The 14653-nt window shown below is 29.1% G+C and overlaps 1 protein-coding gene across 2 annotated transcripts in view; it reads right to left on the bottom strand.

Annotated features, from left to right (window-relative positions):
* The window catches only part of Ziz (dedicator of cytokinesis protein Ziz), a 64891-nt gene that overhangs the window by 13387 nt on the left and 36851 nt on the right, over nucleotides 1–14653 (bottom strand). The window contains exons 23-32 of one of the 2 annotated variants that reach the window (XM_014425288.3): nucleotides 14283–14428; nucleotides 13253–13338; nucleotides 11780–11909; nucleotides 10810–10983; nucleotides 8339–8532; nucleotides 5937–6203; nucleotides 4413–4573; nucleotides 3327–3447; nucleotides 2414–2622; nucleotides 1798–1945 (exon numbers count right to left, since the gene is read on the bottom strand). In XM_014425288.3, the coding sequence (XP_014280774.1) occupies nucleotides 1798–1945; nucleotides 2414–2622; nucleotides 3327–3447; nucleotides 4413–4573; nucleotides 5937–6203; nucleotides 8339–8532; nucleotides 10810–10983; nucleotides 11780–11909; nucleotides 13253–13338; nucleotides 14283–14428 (1636 nt within the window). The remainder of the gene's footprint in view (nucleotides 1–1797; nucleotides 1946–2413; nucleotides 2623–3326; nucleotides 3448–4412; nucleotides 4574–5936; nucleotides 6204–8338; nucleotides 8533–10809; nucleotides 10984–11779; nucleotides 11910–13252; nucleotides 13339–14282; nucleotides 14429–14653) is intronic. The other variant, XM_014425289.3, reaches the window with a different exon arrangement.

The following is a 14653-nucleotide window of genomic DNA, read 5'->3' as shown; positions in this document are numbered from 1 at the left end:
ATATATATATATATATATGACCACTGCTATGAGTAATGAATGTTTGTCTCTCCATACCAGTAAACCGACTTTCTCACTATAAAATAGAACGAAATCCTGAAAGAGGATCCAAATGATAAAGAAAAAAAAATCAACAACTCTACCAGAGCCATACATTAATTTCTTTCCCCCAAACAATCATGTTACATTTGACTCTTCAATGCCTTTTAGCCATCATGAATAATAAAAAATCATCACCCAGGCTAGGGGAAAAAAGAAGAACACAACAGCACTAATACTCGCTACACATACACCCAAAAAAAAATAATAATAATACAAGGTGTTGGCTCCTCCGATAGCAGACCTCTTCGAAGATACGGTGACATTGATTGTCAGCCAGCTGGGTCCAGTGAGTGGTAGGGGGTGACAAGTCTATTCCTTCCAATTGATAAGGCAATCGGGCCCCAGCTTGGTGTCGCTACTTCTCTTTTCACTAAACTTCCAAATATAGGCCCGATTTACATGAAACTCGACAGATCTCTTCCTTGCCTCAATATCTTCGATCGTGTTGATTTTCAGTCGAATAGGACTAAAGAAACCAGTCCACACACGAGGATAGCGTAGACCCGATGTGTGTCTGTCAATGGCCAGAGCCGAACTCCCGAATATAGAATAGAACTCTCTGTAGGTCTACGTCTGTCTATTCCTTCTAAATGATCTAAGTCCATTTCCCATAGTTCACAAGTGTTGTCAAAAACAAACTAGTCATAATCATTTTTTTTTTTTTTAAACCAAAATAATTCAATAGGGGTATTTATGATATTAAAAGTTTAAAGATGCTAAATGTTATAAGTATAGGATTGTGAGCAGCCCAATTTAAAGTCTATGTATGTCTGTTGTGTTACATCATTCTTCATTTAGCATAGCAGAACTATTAACAGACACTCAACCATGTCAAAAGATATATCGTTTTAAAATGCTAAAAGAAGGAAATATTTCTCCATTTAACACACTTATACATGTTAAACAAAAGAATATGAATACCCCTAGAGCTGTTCTTTTTATTCTAATGATATTCATTTCACTATTACTGCAATGCAATCTAAAATTATGGTAATTGTATAGTATGTTTTTGATATATACAAACTTTTTATATAAATTATTATTTTCATGCAGAACTTCACCATAAGATCAAATATTCCTTTATTCTAGGTCTTTACGTATACAAATTAATACTATTTAGTCACTTCCTAGGTGCCAGTATAAGGGTTGATAAAAAGATGATTCATTTGATTACCAAGTGAATCATTAAACTTGATAACTATTAATTCTGGTCGATTATTTTCCACAATAAACCATCCGGATTGACCAAGAAAAAAATTATTAGCCCCCTAAAAATTTTATGTTATATATTTCAAGACATGGAAAATCCAAAAATTGAATAAAAAATTCACTTGTATGCATAAATGCAGGTTGCGAGTGACAAAAGGCAGTTCTGCGTTTTCAAGAAAACCTTAAGTATTTTATTAATGGTTCAACCTTATGAACTAAAGTGGAAGGGTCACAGTTTATTTCTTGGTGCCACCAAAAAATAAATACATATTAACTGCTAAGGGTAGGGAATTGAACAGACAGCGTTCTTAATAGGGACATGCTGGAAATCCCATCGTAACATGCTCAGCCATCACAGCCGATATTATTTACATAGTATGTCAGAAAGAATGTTTATTTAAACATAACTATTTTTCTTATTATGTATTCTTGATTTTTTTAATAATAGCTCTGTGACTAAAAACTAAAATAATTATGTCTACTTACTAGTACCTGAATCTAATTTGAGAGAAGTTTCATCAGTTGGAATATTTGAAGAAATAGGCCCAAAGGCTTCAGCACCCCAAGGCTGTTCACCTTTGAGTTTCAAATACTGAGCCATTAGGGCAGCAATGTGCAATTGACAACAGGCAGCCTGTAATTATTTAAATTAGTCATTATAGATTTAAAAATCAATTATATTATCTATGAGATAAGTATATGCTATTAATCTTGAATAGATAATTTATAATAACATTTGTACTAGTGGTATCAATAATACTACTAACCCACCCAGTGCCAAGCATTATTGTACAGTAAGAAAACTGGAGTGACATTAAACAATTTGATGAAACAAATTCAGAGAAACCTATCCTTTAACATAGAACCAAACTATATTGCTTATTTGTCTAATATATTGATATGAAAACTGTTTTTGTTAACTCATTAATCTCAGATACTGATACTCCTCATCTTTCTACTCCCTTTAATTATGGATTACAATAGTATACACACAAATGAATGGAACTTTATAGTGCATTTCTTTAATGTTAGTTGAAATGATTATTAATGTTAAAAAAAAAAAAAATTGAAGATTAATCTGAACTTTACTTAAACAAATTACCTCAGAATAATTAAAATGGGAAATATGGTTTCTAGTCATAGTTTGCAACCATGTTAACCTAAGCTCAGGGGTAGAAGCATACGAATTAGCCAAACTATGCTGAAGATCAGTCAACATTTCTGGGTCATGATGAAGCTCCTTCATTTGTGCAGTAGCCATCAGAACGGTACGAATCCTTTTTGTTAGATCCTTCACTTCTGTGGGGAAGCCTATGGCAGGAAATGGAAAAAAATATAGTATTTCTAAGAGTAGGTTTCATTTCTTGATGAAACAGTAACAATGGAAAAGATCTTGAGTATCTGCCAAAGTAGAAAAAAAAAGAAGATTAACTAGTAAATTCCTGGGAAGGGTTTTTTGCAGCCAACAACATACCACTGCCCTGTTTTAATGGTGTCATCTGTAACAATTAAAAATTTTATTTTATCTTGAATTTGACTTATTCTCCAAATTGTACTATGACTGAAGTTACCTTGTGACATCCATACCAGCTTTGGACCATTCTGCAGAAAGGCCACAGCAGGGAAAGTAACCTCAGTCTACCCTATCTTTGGAATAGGTCCAATTACAAATAAAATCAAATTTTTTTTCAGATGTGCCACTATTAAAGCAAAGCAGCAAGTGATATGTTGAATAGGTTAGGTGCATAGATTTAATTTTTTCCCCTAATGACCATAGTAGATAATTCTGATTTCATATATAAAAATAAAATAAGATGCAGAAATGGAATTAAATTTACCATTATCGAACTGAAAATCAACCAATAATTATAAAAAGTATGGAATGATAATTATACAGGGAAAAAACATAACTTCAATATCAGATAATAATAATTTAAACTTCCAATCATTTAACATTAATTTATGAAGAAAAATTTTTCAAAATAAAAGAAAAAAATTAGTTGATTTTAACTTACCAGTCCCTTTCATAACTTTATCAGAAGTAGCATAGCTGTTAATAAGGGAAAGAGATTCTTGGAACCTGGCATTATTTAGGCCCACTATAGCCCCAAGAAGTTGAGATACAGAGATAATAACCTGTAAAAAAAGTCAGGAACTGAAGGAACCATAATTCTTTAAATTAAAATTACAATTACATCATTGCATTGCTTATTAAGAATGTAGCAAATGACAGAAAAATTTATAATTAAAATAAATAAAAAATCCTATCGGTTAAGTAAGAATAATGGAATCACAGCATATTAAATTCAGATATTAGAACACCTTCAGGCAGTGTAAATACAAATCTTCAAGGCCCCCCCTTACTCCTAGCTTGGAACCAAGGGGTCTCTTAGGGAAATATCTGATAATTAGGTTGCTAAAAACTGTATTCTCAGGCACTTTAATGGTGTATTTACCAGTTGAAACCTTTCAGCTAACATTGAAACATCAGTTAAGGTAGCAATTAAGCTGTTTTAACAATAATTCCCCATAAACTATGTACCACTGGACCATTCCCAGGCCAAAGGTTCTCTGTAAGCAGCAGACCACCAGTTAGGAAATACTGCTTAAGATTGATCACTCCTGTCAAAGTCTGTTCACGACTGAAATGGGATCTCAATTTATGTGGAAACATTAACCCTTTGTCGTTATGAAAAATAGCCAAGAATTTTTTAACAATTAGGAAATATTTTTTGTATTCATTAAAACAAATATATCATATATTTTGAAGTTAAGGTGTTTTATGTTTCAATCTACCTTCTATTGTAATATATTCTGATAATCACCACATATTTCAATCAAGTTTGTTGAATCAACAAATAGTTTGTTAAATGTGTTAAAGTAATGGAATGGTTATCCAAATTTAATCAAATCTATCCTACTACCAAAACTAATTCTAAAATATAATCCTTATACCTGACTTGAATTCATGAAGTTCCTGCCAAAATAGACAGAAATAAAATTAAAAAGTGAACTAATTTCTGCAAATGAATTTCATATTGTAACTAAATATTCTCCAATATTAGTTTCACTTTTTTTTTAAAATATTAATTATTTCATACCTGCAAATGAACTCTAGTAAGCCCTTTACGTCCAGAAAATTCAAAATTACTTCTCATAAGGAGATAAAGAATAGCACAAGCCTCTTGCCTTATAGCTGACAAACGTGAATTACAAGAACGAAGTAATTCTAAACATAATTCACCACATAGTGATGCATTCCCTAAAAAAATAAAACAAAATTAAGGAAAATGATGGATAATAGCATCCCAAAAAACTATCTCTACTTACAACTTAAGCTTTAGTACTAATTTATTAATCTTGTAAGCTAAATATATGTTCTAATTTAACATAAAACTGAAAAACAATAAGAATACTGGAACATATTCTCGGTAATGATTAAGCAGCCAATAACTAAATAAATTTGACATTAGTAAAAAAAAAATTGAAAATGCATTTCTTATTTTCTAGTTAAACAATAATAATAGATATACTTAATTTTTAAATAATACAAATTAATATGTTTTGTTTGTATTTGGAATATTTTACTATTTCGCGCTATCTAACCTAAAATAAAAGTTTAGGTAGAAAAAATATTGAATTTTTATTGAAACAAATGAATTTTTTTTAAACTTTTTTAATGTGAAATAAAACCCGCATAGTTGACACATCTTAGTTAATATGGTTATTTGGTATCTGATAATGGCAAACCTCAAAGAGCATTTTAATTTTTAAACAGTTAGATTATCATTGATAAAATAGAAAACAGCAAATTGAAGGAATACCATGTAATGAATTGAAGAAATCTGTATTTATTTAAACGTTTTTCAAAATCGATCCTAAAGTCAACCAATAATTAGAACAGAACCTAAAATGTTAATACACTATCCACAAAAACAAAATTCATGACAATATTTTAGTGAATAGGTAAACAAAGACTATAAATTTCATCTCCATCCATCAGATCAAATAAAACTAAAGAATTCATTATGATCAGTTTTCATGAGGTCAAGTTATCATTAAACAACTTGTACTTAATTGGCTGCTTATATTTTCTTCTCCACTAGGTAATATTATTTTCTCAACGTTTTTATAATGCTTTATGATTCAAGAAACAACTAATTTATGAAGTTTAATCAAATAAAGGTTAGGATTTTAAGATGTAGGAAGGGATTTCACATCACCTTTTAAAACTCTCAGAGGAACCCAATATGGAGATATATTAAATGTGATCTCGATAAAAAAATTTTTTTTATTGCAAAATCATTAGAAAATTATGCTTTGGGTGGTTGAGGAAGGAAAAAGGATTAAATAAATGTCTTTAAAAAATAATTGACAAAAGAAGAGCTTAATATAAATATTAAACAAATATAAAAGTTTTCATAATGTATTTCTGAAAACTTGAAAACAACTTAAAGCTAAATAAAAGAATAATTTTACAAGTTTTATTTAGAAATGTATAGAAATATGTATTCTGTTTCAATTAGCATTGCAAATTACCAATAAGTACATTTAAACAATAAATGGGCTTTGTAAAGTTTTTTTTCCTTTAAGTAATAATTTTTTATAAACCATGTTATCTTTACCTTGAAAAAGGGGAAGTGAAAAGTTGTTGATGAAAGCTCGAAGGGCAGCAAAAACATGTCTGAAAAGAGTTTCACTCTGCCCAACCTGAAGAAATGAAAGGTAGAGAGAAAAAATAGATGACATAATAGGATTATCACCTCCAGATGATAAGAGAACATCGCGAAAGTGAAGGCAATAAAGTCCTAGAATATCCAATACAGTCAAACCAACTTCAGTTGCTAAATTTGCTTCGAGAAGAGCTTGATACAGTGATTTAGATTCTCCCTCTGTTTTAAAAATAAAATATTAATAAATATTATAAAATTAAAAGTTCAAAAATTATTCAGGTGTGTATTATAAAAAAAAATATAACCATAATTTTAAAATATATGAACCTATAAGTTCCTATGAGTTTTGAAAATATATAAATAATAACAAATAATTCTACGTTAACAACTAAGTCTTTTTGACTCACAAAACCAAACAACAATTAATTTCCAAATGCCTTTCATTTTCTGACTTTATCTGGTTTCTATCACCAAGAATTAGACAATGGCTTGATAATTCTTAACATTATCATTAATTCTCAATAAAGTGACATTAAGCCAACAAATCAGCACTCCTTGTCCAAGAAAAGAAGATTTTTATTAGCAATTTTAAGATGGTGTAACTCAATACAGAGAAGTAGAAAGAAACGGTACAGGACAATGATTAAGAGAAATAATGTGTTCAGTAATATTATTTTGAAATCTTTATAGTTCCTTTAATATTATTTCTAAGTTTTCAGTTAATAATAATTAAGAACCTAAATATAAAACTTCATAATGAAAAAAGGAAAACACTAGAAAGGAAGTATACAAGAACACAATTAATATTAGGTGAAGAAATCACTACTTATGCAGCAAGTGTAAAAAAAAAAAAAAGGTAAACCTAGTAGAATTTGGTCTATGCTAACTTGGACAAACGTTGTATTAAGTAAAAAGAAAAAGTACATTAATAAACAAATTATCTCCATGGATACAGATATATCTTTAGCTTCAACAAATATTATTTTAACTTACTTAAAACAAATTTAACACAATTAACTAAATGAGAAGAGCTGCACACTATGGTAAAAACAAACAAAACTTATAATCTCTTCATTAAATAATCAATAAGTAACCAGGGTTTTAATTTTTAATGATCTAGAAAAGAATTAAAATAGCTCATCTGGCAAAATAAGACTAAATATATAAATGTACACACTAAAATATTTATGTAAAATATGACTAAATATATAAATGTACACACTAAAATATTTATATAAAATTATTTAATTCAATAGATATTTTACATATTTATAAATACTTAGAGCTGTTCAACCATCATGTTCGTCCTGATTCTATTGAAAATTAGACAACTTCAACTTTGGACTTCCTACTTATTTTCTTTGTCAAGACTATGAATAATATAAAATTTTCCTAATCATTCAATATTTTTAAAAATATTTGAATTTCATTAATCCTCAAAACAAAAGCACAGTCAGTCAGTACATTAAATTTATCACAAAACTCTATTTATAAAGATAGTGTTACAAAAAAGATACTAATTATAAAGTATAAACCTAAACCTCATACTTGGCCTTCATAACTAAAATCAGAACCCTAGCAATAGCAGATCACTAAAAATCACATAATTACTTTCAGCAAAAACTTTTAAAATAGCAGATTTCTCAGTTTTTTTGAGACAAACACCACAGTTGGAAATAATATTCAAAACACAAATGAAAATATTGGATCTTAAATGCAGGTCTCTGAAAGTTGAAGGACTGTATTCATCTCAATTGAGCAAACCATGATGAATTTTTAACAATGAATTATGCTGTTAATAAAAGGTAAACCAAGTATAGGCAAGTGTTAAATTTGTCAGATGTAAAATATTTTCTTAAATGGCCAAAGACCATTTTTTATCACTGCATGCTCACTGTGGCATTGAAGGAAATGAGCTAACTTATATAAATGGTAGGAAGAACAATTTTAGGAGTTCCAGTCATTACTGCATTACCTTAAAAAATTATCTCAGAGGTTAAAGTTAGAGCATGACAGTAATGCCAACACAATTGGTGCCAAAGATAACAGAACACACACCAAACAAGTTAGGAGCAGTGAGAACCTGTGACCAGCCTGACACAACAAACCTCTCAACTTCTTAGAGGATACATAGTAATCCTAACTACCTTAAAATAGATTACACAGGACTTGAGTATGAATAATCAGGAGTACATTAAATTACATTTATTGTCAATCAAATTTTTTTAATGTCAAGTATACTTTTAAGCCAATACCTTAAGTTTAACAAGGACCCATAAGCTCACAAATATTATGACTCATTAGTATCACCTCAAAGGGTCAATATTAACCTATAAAATAACAATAAGTATTACCTCTGCAAGATTGCCCATCACCCCTACCAATACTGTTACTGCCAGAAAGAGGGAGGTGATTAGAAGGAGGATCAACAATAAAATCAGGTGGCTGCATACGTGCAGGTAAAGTCATTGATTTAGCTCCTCCTTTATTAGTATTACTACCAGCAATCTGCCTTCTACCCGTGTACTTAAACTCATGTAAGCAAAGTCTACAAAGAAACAAAAAAGTATAATTAAAATAATAATAATAAAGATATAGTAAAATCTTTCTCAACCAGAAACCTTTCTTACCATACACCCCTTCCTATAGACAATTAGTCAATACCTTAGTGGTGGTTAGTTTTTTCCAAAAAATATGATTGTCCTTTTGATAGCTCAATATTAGAAATTATAAATAAAAAAGTTTCTTATTTTGAGGGTTGTTAAATCTTTTCCAAAAATGCAATTGTCCTTTTATAGTTTTACAATAAAAACTATGGTTTGGGAGGAGCAACACGATATCTTATAGCTGAAAATCTCTTTGGATATTGGGGGGGAATTTATGAGATTTGACATTGCATCACTTCATTTCTGACTATATATTCTCTTCTCAATAATGACTTTAGAATGTGCAATTGGATGTAGGATCATCCAGAGGACTACCTGAATAACCTAAGGAAGATTTTTAAATTAAGAGATGAATTGAGCCTTTAATTCAAACACACTGATTGGAAAGTGAATTTAATTTTTGCCCTTTTAGTAATCCAAGATTTTTTCCAAATCTTGGAGGTCAGCACCAAACTTGATCAATTCAAGATAAACTTTTGAGATAAGTAACTCAACAGTATACTGCCATACTTACAGTTGGAAATATATTTGGATTATTTTGAATAAGTTAAAACCAGTTCTTTAAATAGTTATATAAATAGATAGATTTATTTATTTTGTTACTATTATTATATATTTCAATTATTATTTTCACTAACCTATACATGGAATATACAGTAAGAAAAAATATTGTGATCAGGTAAAATATCGAATTAGAGTTTTGAACAGAAAAAAATATGTCTTAAGGTCCCCTGAGACTCCTGTCAGTGAACTGCCTAGTTCAAAAATGAAAAGATGTACGACACTGAAATTATATATTTAAGGCAGTTATATAGTCTGGGATGTCACAGCAACTTTTTAGATAAAATTTATGGACTGTAAGTCCCACTTAATAGAATCAGTTTTTCACATTTCTTCGACTTTCTTCAAAACAACTAAAACGATTTTTATTAAACTCATCATGTCACTGTTGAAGTAAATGTTCTTTTAATATCAGCTAGGTAATCATCCTCATTGAAATAGAATAAAGGGAATCTAATAATGAATTTTTAAAAAATCCTCTTTAAGTACCTTTAGTTTTGTTTATTTGAAAAAATAAATACTTCTTGTCGCTAACAATAATAAACAATAGATAAATATAAAATATTTAAGAATTTTATAAGTAAATAAAGAAGGAAAAAAGGAATATCCGATTCTAACAGGTAAAACCAAGACCTCCTCAATCTTTTCCAATCGCATTGCAGCTTCATAACTGTTGTATTCTTAGCAGAAACAAAATTTATATACATTATTCTCACCTCGAAAAGTCGTTAGAATTTTTTTCAAAAATTATAAAAACAGCAATAACTTCAATATGAGCCCACAAATGTACAAACCGACCCAAAAAATTTTTTTTTCTTTTGTAATACTTAAAATTATAATTGAGAGATGAAGCTTCATTTTTAAATACAAAAAATTATTATGTATTATTTACTTTTTTTTTTACAAGAATTTGTGCATAGATTTCACATCGCATAGTTTTCTGAAGCCACTTTTATTTTTTATTAATATTCTTTTGAATGAATGAAAATAAAATATAAAATACCCCTTCAGAGTGAACATATCTCTCCAATGGACCAAGGTCAGAAGGCACATGAAAACTATTTCCTTTGTCGACCGATGAGACTTTTGTCACCCAGTATGTCAAAGCTTAATATACTACTTAACATTTCAATGTCACACCAAGAATGAAGTCAGTTCGCAGACCAAAAGGTGTGAAGCTAAGCATCAGCAGCTTTTATGTGAAATAAATTTATAAAGAATTTGTGATTTTAAATGTATTAAGCCAAATGGGTAAAAAAAAAATTTTAAAATGCACCTCCGTACAAAATCAGGTTGTGGTTATCATTACTTAACATCATCTCTAGCAGTTTATTTTTTCATAAGACCTAAGATTTCATGTTCGTAAAAAAAATAAAACTTGATTATTTTCCTATTTTATATTATAGGTTCATTTTATCAGATCCCTACTGAATAATTATCTTTGTTTACCACCATAGTCAATCATCTTTCATAACTTCTAAAGATTTTAAGATTCTAAAGATTTTATGATGTAAGTTGATGAAATGTCTGTACCAATGTTTTTGTTTTGTTGTTAAAGAAATAAAATAAAATTTTACTCTAATAAAATAAAAACTTACTGTATTACAGTGAAAAAGTTCAATATCTCTTCATGGGTGCAATTGTGCCACCATGCTATCACCTGATCATGAGCCAAATGTTTCAATATAAAAAGAAAACAAATGAGAATATCCTTAATTTCAGCAGGTTGAAGTCTTTCAATTCGCACCAATGCTTGAGTGCCACTGACTGACCTTTAACATAATAAACGCAAAATACTATTTTAAAAGTAATAATAGAACAAAGAATACTTAAAAGAATAAAATATGTAACATAAATACAACAATTATGATAATATTATTACAAAATAGTTAATATCTGTCCAAATGTGACTTTTGAGATAATTTTGCTAGTCCTGATACATAATTGTAGGGGTAAGTGGGTGAAGAGATTATGTAACAAATAGTTTTTTTTTTTCTAATAATTTATTTATTGATATTTACAACTGTATACACATATATACAACAAGTAAATTTGCTGTAGGTGACATAGTGACATGATAAAAACAAGTGGAGAATCTACCCACTGATAGAACTCCAATAACATTTCTAGAGGAGAAGATCTCGAAGCCATCTTCTAACAAATAGTAAATTTTAAAAAATAAAGTTCAATCTTTTTTTGTTTGTTGGAGCTTGTTTTGTTTTGAAGTGTACAAAGCCCCTTCTACATCTAGGTATCTCAGTTATTAATTGGATTTTGAGGGTTAGAATACCTCACACTAGCTAGATAGGCACCTAACTCCTTCATGCACACTAAAGATTCAACAAATAAAAAACTTTCACATATCCCCTTCATCCACTCTGAAGATTCAACAACTCAAAAAATGTTGCATATCCCCTTCATTCACTTCCCCCTTCAATTAATAGTTATTAATGAAGTTATAACTTTTTTTTATAGTACAAAAGTGTGCGTACAATATAATAAAAAGTTGTCATCAATACAACTTTAGAAATGATAAAAAAAATAAAAATAAATATACAAGTAATAAACCTGGCATGTCTAGTGTTTACTACATCTCCTTGCCGATGTATAGCTGTTTCTTGTGAAATTGTTGTTCCATCACCAGATACAGTAGAAGCTCCAGAATCCAAACTTATATTTGAACCACCATTGGTCAGTGCTAAAACGAGTAAATACTTTAAATAAACTTAAAAGTAATTCTCAACAACCAGAAAAGTTTCAAATCAGGATCTAAAAGAAATGTTTTCAATGGATGTTCTGAAATTCTATAAATAATTGTTACAATTGAACTGAAAGATCTATTTATGATTTTTAACAAAGAAGTTCTTCAAACATCTAGTTTTCAGGTGCGAAATTGAATTTAAATTGAGGTAGTACTAAGACAGTTGGGTGAAAATGAGGTGCCATTTATAGGATTACTTTAGTAATGTTTGCAAAAAAAAAAAAACTAACAGGAGGGTCTAAAACAAAATCTTATATCTCAGTAGAACATTGAAAAATCACTTGATATTTAGTTTATATTAAATGAATTGCAAATACCTGGGGGCCCTCATTCATAATGAAGTTGAAATTAACTAATACTTTTTCTATTTTTCACAATTTTTATGTTTTATTATTTTCTTATATTGCTTTTAACCAATGTCCTTTTGCTGTTCATGGTAACAGCTAACACTTTTAGCTTTGTTTTACTATGGATGTAAAATATCACTATAATATATTGTTGCTGCAGTCTGTTGCATAGCCATTTTTGTGACTTGAATGATTTCATAGTTTCATAGTTCCATTTTCTATTATATGCTAAACCTTACACATACATTCTAAAAGTCATTGAAATAATGGTAATATTTTATCATTTTTAAAATTTGGCTTTTGAATTATTTTTTCCAAGAAACATAATTTCTTCTTAGTTTGCAAATCAATTTCTCAAGCTTTTAATTTAATAGGAATTGCTTCTTCTCACCTCTACTCTTTCAACTCAATTTTTCAAGATATGATCACATCTAGGCTGAAACTAGAACAAGAGATCAGTAAGCCTGGCCATCACTAAGTAAGCCACTGGGACTGAAAACATTCAAACATTCCTTGGTTCAAAGAGAAAACCATTTTATCTGACCAGCTGAGGATCCCAATAAAGTATCCACTTGACCCAAATTTCAGTCAGCTACCAGTTTGTTTATGAATAGGATTTTAGATCCTCAATAATTTTCAATTAAAAGGCAAAAGAAAACTTTCATCTCATTAATTATATTGTTTAATAACATACTAGTAGATGGATGTCTTCAGTGCTATGTCCATATTTTTTTAAACAGGATTTTGCTCATCTAAATGAAAATTAAACAGCCTTCCTAATAAATTTGGAATGGAGAATATGTCTCTGCAATATATTTTTTGGTGCTGAGGTGAAAAATATGAAGTTTTGTTTCACTATCATAATATCATACAGTGTTCATTACATTATTTAGAAAACAAATATATATATGAAATTTAGTTTAAAGTACGTACCTTGACCAGCTATAGCAACTAAATAAGTCGAATCACGAATATTTAGAGAAGCTCTTCCAGAAGCATTGTCTTGATGATAAGTAAACCTAAATAAAAAAAATACATTTAATGGACTTCAACTTATCACACATCTATAAAAAAAAACAGTATTAAATTAAAAATTAAGAATTTTAGTAGTTTTTTCAATTCTACAAACAAGGCTACATGAATGAGCACATATTTATCGATACAAAATAATGCGGTTCAAGCTGTTACACCTTATGAATATGAAAAAATCAACACACGATTTTTATATTTAAATAAAAAAATTATTAAACATTCAAGAGACATTTCATCTCAACCATCGTTTAGTAGGGTACTTAAATAATTTTTTCTGACTTCAAACATCATTTCGAGATATCTCTGAAATGAAGCATAAATCAATTTTTTAATAGCTAAAGCAATGATATAGCACCTGAAATATTAATAAATCTGTAAACAGAAAGCAAATTAATTCTTTATTAAAAAATCACAATTTTCTAATAACTAGATTTTATTTAGAGCAGGATATTTAAATACAAATTTATTTAGAGTTTGACCTTTAATATGGCGAGATTAAGTAATGGGACACAAATACAACTTAGTAAAAAAAAACTACAAGTATTAGAATAAATTAATTTTTTCATAGTTGAAGCAATGATATGGATTTATTTTAAATTATCTTTTAGCTATGCAGGACTTGCTTGATTTTAAACAATTTCATATAAGCTGCATACTAGGTTGTACCACAGTAATATCTTATTTATTTATTATTCCCATAAATCTACAATATCCATTAGTATGTAAAGAATAATACATAAATAAAAGAGTTTTATTGGCCACAGTGGCATATGCTAATCCCCATATGCCAAAAATGGTCCATGTGTCTGAAGTCATAAAGGAAATAATCTGTTTTTACAAAGAACTATTAAAGGCTATCATAAAAAAAAAACATTTAATTTTAATTAAGAACGTAAATCATGTTATAACTAATTAAAATTGATTATTTTACCTGTGATGAGACCTGTTTTTTCCAGGACTTGAAATAAGTGAGCTAGGAGAAGGTGATGAAGATTGTCTCTCTGTTAATCTTTCAACATTTTCGACAACAATCCCTAACCAAGGGACATACAATGAAGCAATCCTAGCAAGCTGCCCCTGTGAAAGTATTATTTTTACATTTACATTAACTAATTTAAATACATAGGGCATGGTATCCTAACACACATTCACTCCTAACCACTACAAATTTTGGAATTTCAATTTGTTTTTCTATCAGTCATAACAGCAGTGAGTAATCTGTTTTTCAAAAGGCATTGTTGATTTTCTAACCTTCTCCAGTACAGCTAACTCTAGAATTTCCAATGGAATGAGGTTATATAT

The sequence above is a fragment of the Halyomorpha halys genome, unplaced genomic scaffold (genome assembly GCF_000696795.3).
Source record: "Halyomorpha halys isolate HHAL.00 unplaced genomic scaffold, Hhal_1.1 Scaffold505.1, whole genome shotgun sequence".
NCBI lineage: Eukaryota > Metazoa > Arthropoda > Insecta > Hemiptera > Pentatomidae > Halyomorpha > Halyomorpha halys.
The sequence above is the reverse complement of the archived record's forward strand: the minus strand, read 5'-3'. Positions and strand labels throughout refer to the sequence as shown.